Source organism: Neolamprologus brichardi, chromosome 3 (assembly GCF_056152115.1).
Source record: "Neolamprologus brichardi isolate AB-2024 chromosome 3, ASM5615211v1, whole genome shotgun sequence".
Lineage (NCBI taxonomy): Eukaryota > Metazoa > Chordata > Actinopteri > Cichliformes > Cichlidae > Neolamprologus > Neolamprologus brichardi.
The window spans coordinates 30,179,644-30,195,005 of record NC_142106.1 but is presented as its reverse complement, the minus strand read 5'-3'; the positions used below and the strand labels follow the sequence as shown (position 1 = coordinate 30,195,005).

At 40.4% G+C, this 15,362-nt stretch overlaps 2 protein-coding genes across 2 annotated transcripts in view; one reads left to right on the top strand and one right to left on the bottom strand.

The window, feature by feature from the left end:
- LOC148104178 (Fc receptor-like protein 5) overlaps positions 1-14,141 on the top strand; it is a 35,690-nt gene extending 21,549 nt beyond the window's left edge. Inside the window, exons 7-15 of the mRNA XM_087838286.1 lie at positions 6,158-6,437; positions 10,208-10,486; positions 10,602-10,877; positions 11,080-11,379; positions 11,552-11,809; positions 12,064-12,312; positions 12,460-12,579; positions 12,925-12,975; positions 14,059-14,141. Of these exons, the coding sequence (XP_087694412.1) occupies positions 6,158-6,437; positions 10,208-10,486; positions 10,602-10,877; positions 11,080-11,379; positions 11,552-11,809; positions 12,064-12,312; positions 12,460-12,579; positions 12,925-12,975; positions 14,059-14,141 (1,896 nt within the window). The remainder of the gene's footprint in view (positions 1-6,157; positions 6,438-10,207; positions 10,487-10,601; positions 10,878-11,079; positions 11,380-11,551; positions 11,810-12,063; positions 12,313-12,459; positions 12,580-12,924; positions 12,976-14,058) is intronic.
- Positions 2,906-5,675, bottom strand: LOC148104179 (uncharacterized). The gene has a single exon (XM_087836216.1). The coding sequence runs from the start codon at positions 5,673-5,675 to the stop codon at positions 5,049-5,051; it is 627 nt and encodes a 208-aa protein (XP_087692342.1). The 3' UTR covers positions 2,906-5,048.
- Positions 14,142-15,362: the final 1,221 nt, after the last annotated feature.

Sequence of the window (15,362 nt, the reverse complement as noted above, 5' to 3'; positions counted from 1 at the left end):
CAGAACTTATTCTATCAGCGGTGAGCCGTTCGCCACACTTGATCTCTTACAACGACAAAGGCGAAATTGTTGTTGATAAACACACCATCCCTGGTTCACACATTTATGATCTAATTAAAGGCGTCACAACCACACACACACCCTCTGAGGGTTTGAGACCTATCGGCTGGACAGAGTTTTTAAAAGCTGTCTCAGATTTAAACGTACCGTTATCAGCCATATCTAACACAGGCATACGTAAGACCATCGCCATGTATAAAACCGATCACACACTGTCTGAAGACCCTGGTTTTTTAAAACACACACCAAAAAAGATCACCCCTGGCGGACCGCTGCGACATAGTACACTAAAAAAAATAAAGAATAAAAAAAACAAATTAAAGGGGGGTCCTGTAGAGTGGTTGGATTTTTGAATTCAGGTTTTTTCTTATTGCACCTGAAATTGTTTTTCTGCTAAAAATATTTGCTGTTTGGTGTTTTTCTACTGTAATGTTTTTTTTTCACTTATTGCTGCTAAATTGTTTTTGTTTTGTTTTGTTTTATTTTATTGCTGTTAAATATATTATGTCTTTATTACTGTTAAATATATGTTTTTCTTTTATTACTGGTTAATGTTTGATTTCTTTTATTTATGTTTAAACAATGTATGTTGTGAATCTATATATTTATATACGAGATTTGATAATAAATACCATTGACTCGATTATCATGCTCTCATGTTGTTTTTATTATTCTCATTAGTACATGTCAGTATCCGCATTGCACACACACGTAATCACTGCATACAGCAACAGGTTGTATGTTGTTGACAAATCGACACACCATAGCATCATTACAAATTAAATCAGACCCATACATGTTAAGCAGACGCTCATAGGATACACCATTTTGCACATGATATAAAAAAAATACACAATGTTGACCGCATGTGATGGAGAAGTCGTTCTGCACTTGTTTTCCTGAATATAAAACAGTGGAACAGTTTTTTAGAAGAAACATCTTTATTGCTGGGGGAAAACTGTCTAACGAGTGACCAAAACTATCAAAAAAATAACCGCGTCTGTCTCTCGAAATATAAACAGCAAGCCAATGTTCCCCGGGCATCGTAGAAGGGTGGGTGTTTACAATACCCATAGCAGGGAGTCTTTGAAGGCGTTCAGTGGTTAGCTGATCATAGGCTAACACGCCTAGGAAATGTGTGTTTTTATTGATAATGCTGCCGATCACGGCTGATAGTTCTATAGTGTTCATGACCGTTTTTGTCTCAATAGTAGTCCAAGAGCACCTGTCTCATGTTAGATATTTCAATGACCGAATCAAACACCGAATAACACAAGAGGTTCACTGTACGGGGTAGTGGATTTCTGAAACGGGTTTCCAATCTCACGTTCCCAGTTTTAATTAACGACACATTCCCTGAATGTCCTTCGTCAGCTTCCAGATTGAAACAGAATAAAGTGTAGCCGTTACCAAAGTCAGCACGCGTAATAGCTAAGGATCTGTCCTTTAAATGTCTTCCTGTGGTTTGTATCAGCTGGTAAAATTCTCTGGTATAGTGTTTTCTCTGGAAATTTGGCTGGAATGGTTTAGCAGGATAAGCCTGACTATCAGCATATAAAGACATAAATTCTATATCGCAGTTTTCAAAATGAAATGGATTACGCTGGTAGGAGCCAGTGTATGCTTCATTGTCTATAAATGCAATGATCACAAATTTAGGTATCCTACCCATAAATAAATTGTCATTTGTTGATATTCTTGACCCTGCAGGTATGGAGAAGGTCTTTAAAGACACTCTGTCTATCGTGTATTTTGCGTTTGCATGGTGCAGTGCCTTGCTGTGTGCAAGTCTGACGGTCGGTGATACACTAACTTTCTTGACAAAGAGACTGGCTGAGACAATTTTAACTCTGTATGCATTGGCATCCGCTGTCATAAGAGCAAATTCGTCTTTAGAGCGCACAAATTTCAGTGACAGGTCGATTCCATTAAGTAACAGTTTTTCTTGAAAAAACAGGTCTGCATGTACTGGTGCAATCAATTCAACAATACTGCTATTTGCTGTGTAGCCGCCTCTGGTCACCAGGCCCTGGTTCTCTCCTTCTATAGATGTGTCATTCATGTGTGATGATGTATCCTTACAGAATAACCCGGTGCTGAACTGTGTGTCTAAAGTGTCCTTATTATAATTGATAAGACATTCTATCACACCTCTGTATGGATATGTGTTGGATGATTGACTAATGAGCCGGTCTCCCAAATTAACATCAACTTGACTAAATATGCTGCATCCAGGATAATTAATAAATCCTACATTAGCGTCCCTAGCCAGGTTTGAGCCATCAGCGTTTGTGATTCTCACACGTGTGTAGATATATGAGTCATTTAGATCCAGGTAATCTTCACCGGACGATGAGATGTAAAACTCGATCGGCCCTCCATCACTGATTGCAGATACAGGTGGGATTTCGATAAATGTACTTTTCTCAATGCTAGTCTGTGTGTAGGGAACAGTAAACAGGTCCAGCTCTGTTTTTACACATTCTCCAGAATGACTGTGTAACAGTGCCATTTAGAATATGTCAAACGCTGCAGTTTTTGAACGACTGGTTCTGGGTCTTTTCACTCTGCGTGACGGTGTCCGTTTGCTAGCTCTCTTGCTAGGTTTTGTGGTTTTACGCTTTTTAGACAACGGCTGCCCTGGGGGTGGGGTCTTAGATGGTCTGGGCGTATACACATACAATCCGCTACCGTCCTGCTTAGTGGTTGAGGGTCTGGTTATGTTGGTTATGACATCAGACACTATGCCCGATGCGGCTGTTTTTAGGTGTGGTTTGACTATGCTAACTCCTTTTTTAAACAGTGGTACAGCAAATCTAAACAAGCTGCGGAACAACCCACCCAGCCCTGACCCATATTGCGTACTGGTCCCAACATACCCTCCGAGCTCTCCACCAGCCTGTGATAAGTAGTATTTTACATATTTTGAGTCATCAGTGCTGTAGACGGCCATCCTTTTTTTTTCAAAAATGGTGGGTTATCGGTCGGAAGTGTAACTTGACAAACACCTTGCCGTATAAAAAGGGTATGTGTTGATTTCGATCGTCTTTCAAATCAATTTCTATGTCGTCGATCAGTGTCTTTGACACAGGTGTGTAGTGTGGGCTGTCAAATTGTAGAATAGGCAGGCGGCGGTCATCGTCCGTGATATTTATAGCTCTTAATAGCCTCGCGTGGGCGTCACCCACAAGCTGGTAATCAACGATATCTGCATAAATAAAGATGTTATATTTTCCCCCGTATATGTCTGCGGGGTGCGGGGCATATGTGTTTTTATAATGAAGTACAAACGGCTCTCCTGTTTCGAATCCTAGGATTTCCGCCAGTCTCCCTCTAAATGTGAGAATAGTGCCCCTAGGTCCCATAACACAGGCATGGTTAGTAACTGTGTTGTATTGCATTTTAAGGTCTCCAGTGGTTTGGTACTGCTGACATTTAAAATTAAATTCTTTTATTATCTGTTCCACAGATACATAATGACCCACAGACAGTTCGATCATGGTTACGGCGATGGTTCCATCTTTGACTGGGTCATGAATTTCCACTTGCGAATCTGATTGTGGAAAAGACATCCATATGCGTGGGTACTGTATCTCTATAACAGCAACCTCATACGGCTGATCCAAAACAATAGGTTTTGCTAACTTTGTTCTAAAATTAGATATCTTATTACCCGGGTAAACATGCGCCGAAGCATTCGAGAAGAGGCTTACATAGAAGCCTGCATTGTTGTTGTTCTTTTTATTCATGCTTTCTCAGTCTATGCTCAGTGTTAAATGAATGTGTGTAGAGCTGCGTCATCTGAGTTAATTACGCCTCAACGATGTCTTTTTCTGGAATCCACGAATTAAAGCTGTCGGGCCATCCTAGCCATTTCACTAGCACATGCTTTTTCCGACCCACTTTTTTTCTAGCCAATATGTTTTCAATTTTAAATGTTTTGTTTTCATCAACAACCACACGTTGTATCTCAGGCTCATAAAATGACCCTTTCAATACCTCTCCTGCTAGATCCGCTAGTCTGTACACTGGGGGCTGTCTCCCTATACGTTCCTTGACTGTGAAAATCTCATCGGTGTAGGTCTGCTCGTATCCTTTTCGAAACTTTCCTCTCAGTTTTGATATTCGTACAGTGTCGCCAATATTAAATTTAAAGCGCAGTTCCCTCTGAGGCCTCGTTTTGTACAGCGCGTTAAAGACCAACTTCTCATTATCCTTATTCACCTCTGCCGGAGCCATTTGGATAGATCTGTGATAAGCATTGTTATATGCTTGTGTGAGATCTGGTATGACATCTACATATCTCCGGGAGTTGGCTGATGTTAAGTACTTCCACATTCTACCCTTGAAGCTACGATTGAATCTCTCGACAATACTGCATTTAACCTCACTAGCTGTTGAGAAATGCTTGATATTATATCGCTTCATTAGCTGTTTAAAGGTTGTATTATAAAACTCTTTGCCTTCATCTGTTTGTAGTTTCACAGGGATCCTACCCTCACTAAGTATATCCTCAAAAGCAGCTGATACAACATTCGCTGTCTTGTTTGTTAGGCATCTAACCCATGCGTATTTTGAGAATACATCTATACATGTTAGCAGATATCTCACATTATCATTATCTGCCACATATTCACACATGTCAACCAGATCGGCTTGAAACTGTTTGTCGATCCCTGTCACCAATACTCTATTTCTGGGGAAATGGATCCTCACAGGTTTATGGAGTGTGTAAGTGTCGTCTTGTTCTAAATAATGTTTGACCTGAGATAATGGAGGTGTTACACCTGATGCCTCCCCTGCCGCTATACGTAGCTTATTTAAACTGGCCAACCCCGCAGGATGGGCTGGATCATGATATATTTTATGCAATGTGCTTTCCATGACTGTGCAAACCACAAATGACTAAGAAGTTAGTGTTAACACGTCTTTTTATTTAATTTTCACACAGACACAATCACAGACAATGGATACTTGAACACCACACATTAAACCAGGTGTCTCCCACCCCAGTAGTTTCCAATCATGCGGAGCATGGCAGGTTTAACACGTCGGGCGCAAGTACTTGCTTCTAGCAGGTCCACAATGTTGTCATTAATGGCGCATACTATATTTCGCTCTGATCTCAGTTCACACATGAGGTGTTCTGCAACTCTGCGGATTTGTGTTCCAGTCCCATCTGTGGTGTTTGAGCGTACAAACAGCCGGATGGCTGGGATGAATCGGTCAGTCTTGAGCCTTATCATCACATCTTCATAGTAGGTGTCGAAGAAATACTCAGACAATTCCTGCAAGCAGCTGTGTTGCACCTGACTGGGGTGGCCTGTTTGGCATCCGTAACATGTCTCTTGTAGAAAGTCATTCAGCGCCAACATCAACAGGTGGAGAGTTGCGAGTTTGATGTCGATTACAGTTTCCTCCCACAGGTCTGATATGAGGGGGTCCTGCGAGCATGATGGTGAGGGTGGTGGAGTCTGGGGGGTCGGGATTAGCAGCCCTATTGATGGTGACTCTGACAGGTCCCACGACGGCGTGTCATTCTCTGTAAAATGAAAACCACAAGCTCTTAATTTGTCACATAGATACACACGCAACCCCACACACACCCCGCACATTAAACCTACCAGTTTATTGTTTAGTTGTCGGAAGGCCTTATGATTTTAGGTTTGCACAGGGTAGCAGGCAAACCAGTCTTCGGACAACTCGCCAGATCGTCAAAAACAAGGCGTTTTCTAATACTCTCGTACGCAGTGTTGAGTCTGTCCCTCTTGATCGCGTCGTCAATCTGGCTAAACAGACGCGACAAACCTCTCCAGTCGCACCACTGTATAAAAAACAAGTCCTTAAACCATCTTGTGCGCTCTTCAAGGTTTAGAGGGTAGGGATTTAACCTCCAGTTTTCAACCCCTCTGGAAGCAATAAGACTATCCCTGTCATCACATACACTGAGAAAAATAAAGTCTTCAGGGCTGCGATTGAAACGATCAGCCTCAACCCTGTAAAGCTCAGGGCCTGATGCACTGTTCCACTGGGAAACATACAGCACCTCTGGGAAGCCCACATTGTCCAGGTCCGCACACACTACGGTCCGGAAGAGCTTCCACTAACAGTTCCCAGTAAGCCCACTGTGACCCTGCAGCCGTCCTGGACTCAGATATACAGCGGTGAGACAGTCACTGTCAGATGTGAGATTCAGGGAGGTGAAGGAGCTCAGTGGACATATGAATGGAGAGCAGCCAAGTTAAACACACCTCCAACATCCAATGAATACAGAATCATCAGAGCTACTGAGTCTGACAGTGGAGGATACAGCTGCCGGGGCAGAAGGGACTATTTCTTCTCAGAGTGGAGTGATATCATCACACTGACTATATCATGTAAGATCTTTCATCCAGAGTATCTAAATAAGGAAAAAGCACTTCTTCTTTCTTACTAGAGATGGCATGATACCACTTTTTTATGTGCGATACCGATATCATAAATTTGGATATCTGCCGATACCAATATGAATCCGATATAGTGTATTTTTTAATCAATAAAACAGTTTTTAATATCTTGCTGCATTTTGTATAAGTTCATACTCAAGTTTAAATAAACAACAACACTAAAGCTATTCTGTTATACCTGTATGGAAAAAATACACTGCACCCAAAATATTTCATAGTTCAGCAACACTGATCAATCTAATAAACTTGAACCTACACCATCCTTCCTATTCTGGTATTTTAAAGAGTACTTTGCGGAAATATTAAGCAACTTAACTAATAGGGTTGCCAACTCCCAGCAAAAAACAAATAGGGAACCACCCCCCAGCCTCTGCCTCGCGATGATTAATCGACATAATCAACTTTAACTTAATGCACGTGTTAAAAAAAATGCACAGAAATCAATTATTTTTCCACAATAATTAAATAGATTCAACATGTTTCTTCAACAGAATTACAGACTGAAACGATGGAAAAAGTACTAGCTTACTAGGGTATATTAGACTTAATAGTTACTATATACAGTAATGGACTTCTATACATTTTACATCAGATTAAAACTTTGGGTGTAAGATTCAGATAATTATTCATTAAAAGCTAGACATTTTAAACGAGAATAAGAAAGAAAAGTACGTCTTTGTGCCCCCTTTTCCCTGTTCATGCCCTATCGGCCCCCCTGGCTAAACTTTGCTAGATCCGCCCCTGCACAATTACCAGCCGTCAGCTACGTAGAAAAAAATCCTGGTGTAGAAATTAATATTAAATAAATTCTAACAACAGCTTATCAAGCTTAAACGTGCTGCTGTTGTTCTGGTTTCCTCTTTCTGGTGCGAAGTGGGCCAAAAACAAAGAAGAGAGACGGACTCATGACAGAAAAGCCGATCAGCTGATGATTGATCACTTTCATGATTGAAGTAGCAGCAAGAACAGGTAGTCGCTCCATATATCGGTTGTTAAGCTTAACGTGGGAATGCTTTACAAACATTCAGAGATGAACTTACACACTTGCTTTACTTCTCTCTGGGGTAACTTTCTCGGAGATGAAATGCTGGTTTGGTAGCGAGGCTCCAACTGCTCAATCAGACCGCTGACAGGTCTTGCACGCCACATGACGCATACTGCTCCGATGTGCTAAGGTTATGAGCTGAGTTACCCCATGTCGCAAGTTTTGTGAGGTGCTTTCGTGATATTTAATGGATCGGATTACATTTTTTATTTCTCTCCGATATCCAATCCAGTAATTTAGATACCAATACATAACATCGGATCGGTCCATCTCTTTTTTTTACAGCTTTATAACTGTCTTTCATGTTGGTCAGTAAAATGTTTAGTTTTTATTCCAACAACAAAAACCTGAACAGCAGCTTTTTATTCACAGTGAAGAGAACAAAACACAAAACCCAGTTTACTACACAGAGGACAGCCAGTCAGTCAGGATTGGGAAAACTGGTCAGTTTAACATGAAGTCAGATAAATTCATGATTAAGGAGGAAGATTAAGAACAAATGTATTAACATTTTTGACATTCATATGTTGGAGTGATATCATCCCAGTGACTCTATCATGTAAGAATTTTTATCCAGTTTATCTGGATAAATTCTCTCAAGTTTTTAATCAGTCAATATGTACTGTCGGCCTTCCAACAAACAAAAAGCCCAAACTGTTTTTATTGTCTGAATTAAATTTGTGGGGAAATTTTGCTTTAAAACCATGAATGAAAGACTCACTTGTTGAAATCCAAATATTACAAATTTGTCAAAGTTTTATTTTTTCTTGTTAATTTTTGTTGTTCTTCTTATACAAAGTTCTTCCTGAAGCAAGTGACAATCTGATGTTTATCTTTTCCTGTAACTTCAACAGCAAGTAAACCCAGAGCTACACTGGCAGCACAAAGTTCAGTCATACCAGCAGGGGGCAGTGTGACACTGAGCTGCTCTGTGGAGGGCTCTGCTGGCTGGAGGTTTGACTGGTTCAGACGTGATTCAGAGTTTTCTGTAGCTCAGAAAATAGGAGCTGGAACATCAGAGCACACTATCAGTATTTCAGAAGGAGGAATCTATTACTGCAGAGGAGGAAGAGGAGATCCAGTTTTCTCCACAGAGGACAGTGCTGCAGTTACAATTCAGAAACAAGGTGAGGGTTAAATTATGTCGTGAAATAAAACAAATTCAAGATTTTATTAAAGTAACACTTTATAACTATATTTTTTAAATGTAATTTTTTTTTTTACTGTTGATTTGTTTTTACAAATTTGTGTTTATTTGTTTGTTGAACAGTTTTGGCTGCTGTGAATCTGCAGCACAGCTGGTCTCAGATATTCACTGGTGAGACAATCACTCTCAGATGTGAGATTCAGGGAGGTGAAGGAAAGGTGTGGAAATATGAATGGACAGCACCCAACACAAACAGCCCTCCAACATCCAGTGAATACAGGATCAGCAGAGTTTCAGTGTCCCACAGTGGAGACTACAGATGTCGGGGTAGCAGTGACTATCTCTTCACAGGATGGAGTGATGCCTTCAGACTGATAGTTTCATGTAAGTTGGACCATGATTCATGCTGACATTTCATGTTTTCATGTTTACATCTGTCTTAACAGGAACACTTATTGTAAGTTAACTGATCTGATTTGGATCACTTAAACTTACCCCTAAAAGCAGCATTACCTGCTAAAATGAACACTAGTGTATAACAGTGCAGTAAATTACACCATAACAATGTAAAATAGACCATAGCAACCCTCTCTTAGTAAGACAAAATTATGAAAAATAATAATATAATAAAATGGCAGGTTTTAGTATTCAGACAAAACAAAACCACAGCAAGATACCATCTGTACATGAATCTCCACATACAGTGTAAATTGTCAGTTATAGGAACAACCGGCACAAATACGCCCTATGTTGCAGGCTGATGTTGGAGAACGTAGCAATCCAATAAGATCTCCAAACCGCATTCTCTTCAGTCAAAGAGCAAAAAATAAATTAAACCTCAGTACATGGTGAAAATGTGCAACACTCACCAGATTAGTCCAGCTAACAGGTTGTCTTCAGCTCCTTGAGAAGCACAAAGATGATGAAGGTCCATGATCTCTACGTGGTCCACAGATATTTCAGATATTTGTTTTCCTTTCCCACGTTGCCAGAGGTACTCTGAGCGACTCAGGCACTCGGAGTGACTATCTGGAGTCCGTCTGTCATTATCCAGTCCGGTGACGATCCTCTGCAACTTCTTGCTAACTTTTTGCAACAAAGTTAGGAAAACGGCAGTCTACAGTAGTCCTTATTAGCAGCTGGGTTAGCTTCACTCTAACTAAAAAGTTACAGCTGCTGCAGAAAACAAAATGCAGTCCTGCAGCTGCACACTGAAACATTACCGTGTCTTACCAATTTGCTTACAGGTACAAACTGTGATTTTTCTTGATGAAAGTCTAAACTCACTTTATGGAAATACATCAAAACAACATGTATTTCCAACAATGGCTGCAGCTACTTAGTTGTAATATTAGTCTTATACTCTTAATACTTTATTAATTAAATAATTTGTTTTGTAATATTTCTATAATAATATAAAAATTTGATTATTTCCCTATTTCCACCAAGTTATTGAAACTGGTTTGATTCAGTCATTGACTTTTGTTCTTTTTCTAAACTGAACTGCAGATAAACCAAAGGCCAAACTGAGAGCTGATAACACAACTGTTCCAATAGGGGGCAGTGTGACCCTGACCTGCTCTGTGAACCCATCATCATCATCTGGATGGAAATACTACTGGTACAGAGATGAGAAATCCTCTGAAGCCCTGACCACACAAGATGCAGTTTTCCACTCAAATGGACAAATCAGCATCTCACAGGAAGGACTCTACAGGTGCAGAGGAGGAAGAGGAAACCCAGTTTACTACACAGAGGACAGCCAGTCAGTCAGGATTGGGAAAACTGGTCAGTTTAACATAGAGCCAGATAAATGTCTTATTAAGGAGTAAGATGAAGAACAAAAGGCATTAACATTTTTGACATTCATGTGTTTTTATTGTACTTTCTTGAACATTAACAGTGTCAAACAGGCCTGTTGTGACTCTGTATCCAAACTGGTCTGAGATATACAGAGGAGAGACGATCACTGTCAGATGTGAGATCCATGGAGGAGACACTGAGTGGGATTATGAGTGGGAAACAAACAGCATGATAAAAGCTCCAAATCAGAATGAATACAGGATTAGATCTGCTTCATCATCCAACAGTGGAAACTATCGCTGTAAGGGCAGAATGAAAAGTTCACAGCATAAAACAACAGAGTGGAGTGATTCAGTCACACTGACAGTTTCTGACAGTAAGTAGAGTCATAGTTCATTTAACCTGAAAATAGAAACAGTTTGTAAAAATGTGTTTTTATTAGTACATGTTGAGATATTTGACATGTTTAGATAGTCTCACTCTTAAAGTTCATCATAAATATTTGTGAGTCAACATTTTAGTGACATTGAATTCAGAGTTAAGAGACGAAACGTTGAGAGAAAATCTTTGTTGAACAGATGAACCCCGTCCTGTCCTCACTGTGTCTCCATCATGGCTGAGTCCTGGAGCCTCAGTAACTCTGAACTGTGAGGTTGAACATCCGTCTGCAGGATGGAGCTTCTACTGGTATAAAGCTGTTCCTGATCTATCAGGGAAATCCTCCAGTTATGAGCTGCTACCTGATGGCAATAGGACTGCAAACAACTCCTACATCATTCATGGACAGACACACACAGCAGGATATGTGTGCAGAGCTGGAAGAGGAGACCCAGAATATCACACTGATCACAGTCAACCAAAATTTGTCTGGTCTGCAGGTCAGTTTGAGGAATTTTAATCTTCATGTTGATGATTTGAAAGTCTGTAAATCTACCTGTATAACCAGCAGGACTTCTGTGAACCACATAAAAGTCAAACGTATATTTTCACTGTGATATTTTGAATCCTAACATCTGTGAGCTTTGTCTCTTCACTGCATGTTGTTTCCAGATGTTCATTCAGCAGCGTCTCTCACAGTGAGTCCTGACAGAGTGCAACACTTCACCTCTGACTCTGTCTCACTGACCTGTGAGGGAAACTTCACTGAGTGGAGAGTGAGGAAGTTCTCTGAGGACGGCCGACTCTCTGACTGTAGCAGAATGACTGGATCCACATGTAACATCAACACATCAACGTCAGATACTGCAGTGTACTGGTGTGAGTCTGGATCAGGAGAGTTCAGCAGTGCCGTCAACATCACTGTACAGAGTATGTTATTATACATTTACTTCTTGGATTTGGATGATTTAGACGTCACATGAACATTTGTCCCAGCTTTGCTGTATGTGAAGTCATTTTACGTGGAAAACATAGGACACATACAGTAGTTTTTAAACACAGAAGATCAGATCTTCATGATGAAAAACATTTGTACAATCTGTTCTTATTATTGTTTGTCAGCTTTTTCTCAAAGTGTGCACCAGCTGATGTGACTGAAACAATTGTGTGTGATTGTGTCACAGATGATGGTAATGGTCCTATCCTGGTGAGTCCTGTTCATCCTGTGACTGAGGGAGCTTCTGTTAGTCTGAGCTGCAGTTTGAGAACACAAAAAATACTTTCCAATGTGTTTTTCTATCACAATAACAAACTTATTCAAAATGATCCCCGAGGGGAGCTGAAGATCTCTGCAGTGTCAAAGTCTGATGAAGGTTTCTACAAGTGTCAGTACTCAGGAAGAGAGTCAGCACAGAGCTGGATGTCAGTTAAAGGTGAGCAGGATCAAAACATCTGATGGATTTTTATAAATGAATTTTGTTTTAAGGCTTGAAGTCACCTCACTTCATTTTCTGAGAACTTTCCTAAAAGTATTTTTTGTATTATAAAGTATATTTAAACTTTATTGTTTGTTGTTACAGTAACTGTGTCAGGAGCTGACAGCTCTTCATCTCCTGTGTGGTTGACTGTTCGACTGGTTTGTGGAGTCTCTCTCATTATTATTCTCCTGCTCTTGTTGTATCGCTGCACAACAACCAACAGTGAGACCTTTTCCTTTACTTACTACAAACTCTTTATCATTCAAAGACACAAATGCATCATGAGGTTCATTTAAAAGCAAAAGTCTTATTTTACATTTTTAATAAAGGTGCTGCTAATGAGCAGACATTTAACCAACATCAGCAGCAGCAAGTGTACTCCTCTCTTCCTGTTGGTTAGTTTAGTTGGTTTAGTTTTTCATCAATTTATCATAATCTGATGCTGTTTTCAACAAGACTGTAGTTATTACATCTGCTGCAGGTTTTAAAATAAATGTTATTTTCAATAATATTTGTGTTTAAATTAGCATCACAAACATGAGGTGACTGATTTTCTCTGACCTGCAGGTGATCGTTGTGGCTATGAGATAATCAGAAGGTCTGAAAACACTAAAAATGGTAAAGTTTACACTTTCATTAATATTGAGCTTGTGGAAGCTGGATGATTATACAATAACTGTGTTTAACATTGAAGTCCATGCGTCCAACTATTTTCTTACACTTGGGCGCCAGGTCGTGGGGACAGCATCCTAAACAGAGAGGCCACATCCTCCAGCTTGTCCGGGGGAACACCAAGGCTTCCCCATACCAGCCGAGAGATATAATCTCTTCAGCCTTTTCTGGGTCTGCCCCAGGGTCTCCTCACAGTGGGACATGCCTGAAAAACCTCACACAGGAGGCATCCTTGTCAAATGCCTGAACCACCTCAAATGTGGTTCTTCTCTGAGCCCCTCCCGCATGGCCAAACACCTATACACTGCTTATATCCACGATCTCATTCTTTGGGTCACTAACCCAGAGCTTGTGACCATAAGTGAGGGTAGAGATGTAAACTGAGAGCTTCACTTTTACAGTCAGCTCTCTGTTCATCTTGACGTACCGGTACAGTGGACATAGCACCAATCTGCTCCCCTCTCCTCCTGCGAGTGGTGGGCCTATAGGAGGGTGGACCCATGTCCTTTTTTTGGGCTATGCCCAGCCGGGCCCCATGGACCAATGCCTGGCCACCAGGTGGTTGCTCTTAGACACCCTCCCCAGGCCTTGCTTCATGGCGGGACACCATTAACCCTTTCAAGGGCAGAGTGAACTGTTCCTTTCATTCAGTTTTTTTTTATTATTCTTTGTCTGGTCCTGTGTGAGGGACCGGATAAAATTTGCCATGGGAGACCCAACCAGGGGGCAACCCCCCCTCCTCCAACAACAACATAGCCCCTGGGATCCATTGGACACACAAACCCCTCCAACATAATAATTTAGAGATTCACGGAAGGGAACATTAACATCAGTAAGATTCTTATTTCATTGCTGCCAATGTCGCATATGTGATTCAGCTCAAAGTCATTAACAAGACAAGTGAGTGCACAACATGTGAGATTTTAAATGCAAAACATACATTGGTAATTATTCTCACTGACAATAAATGCATTTAAGCAGAGAACAGAGGGTGTTTGTTGAAATGCTTTCATTTGATCACCTTTACAGGGCAACGTGGTGACGCAGAGGAGAGCTCTGACTACAATAATGTCAATCTGTCAGGGTGCTGGGTCGTTGACCAAAGATTCTGAGGTTATTTTGCTTTTGTGAGTCTCTCTGTAGAAGTGTGAAGATGGTCTAAGTTTAAGTTTATACAGTTTAACCAGGAGTTTAGTTCTTTCTATGTTTCTGAGTTTTCTTGATTTGTCAAGGTTCCACTTGTGTGTTTGTCTCATCCCTGTGTCGCTTGTGAGAGTCTGTTGTGTCATCCATGTTTATGCTCACTCGTCCTCCGTGTGTCTTAGTTGTGACAGTGTGTTTTGTCTTCTCCTTCTGTTTCATCTTTTGTCTCCCTGTTTGTTTATCCCCGTTTCTGCTTCAAGCTCATGTGTTCATGTACTTCCTGTTTTATTTTGACAGTATTTCATCCCGTGTTCAGTGTGTTTGGTTTGGCTTCCCTGTCTCGTTATATTTAATTCATCAGAGCTGTTTTCCAATGTGTTTCCACTGATCACCCTCTTGTGCATATACTGTGTCTGTTGTCAGTGCATCTGCTGATCCTTATGTCTCCATGTTCTCTCAATCCTTCAAAGGTGTGTTGAGGTATTCCCAGCGTTCCAGGTTTCCTGTTACTTTAAGTTTTAGCTTTCCCAGCTTAGTTTTTGTTCTCAATCAGTTCTTTGTTTATTTTTGGTTAACCTGATTTTGTTCATGTTTGTTTCCAGCCATGAAAAACATTTTTTTGTTAAAATTTTGATTTTGCCTCTCGTTGTCTACATTTGGATCCTTACAAAGAGCCAAACAGTCTGCAGCCACAGATTGTGACAAAATCCAAATTCAGCCACAGCTCTAAAATCCTAACAGCAGCTCTTTAGCTGTTTTTTCTCTTTAAAGTCTCTTAAATACTTGAAGTCACTTTGAGTGACAAGGAGAAGGTTTTGAATTCAAAGCAATGATCCTGATAGCCTGAGTTTATATTTCCTCACTTCGCTCAGTGTGTTTCACTTGTTTCTCTCCCATTAGATAGTAATTTTAATGGACTTTAATGTACTACAGATCTGTTTTTGTCTTTTTAATTGTTTCTTGTATTTTTAATATATTATAAATGTCTTTCTGTGAAGCACTTTGTAACTTTGTTAATAAAAGTGTGACATAAATAAACTGTGTTGTTGTTGTTGTGTGTCAGACTGAGAGTACATGTTACAGCTGTTCAGTGTTGTGCATGAATCCACTGAAAGAGAGCATATATTTAAAGGCACTCATTGTAATTTAAAACACTTTACAACCCTCCAAAATGAACGAAAGCTATCAAC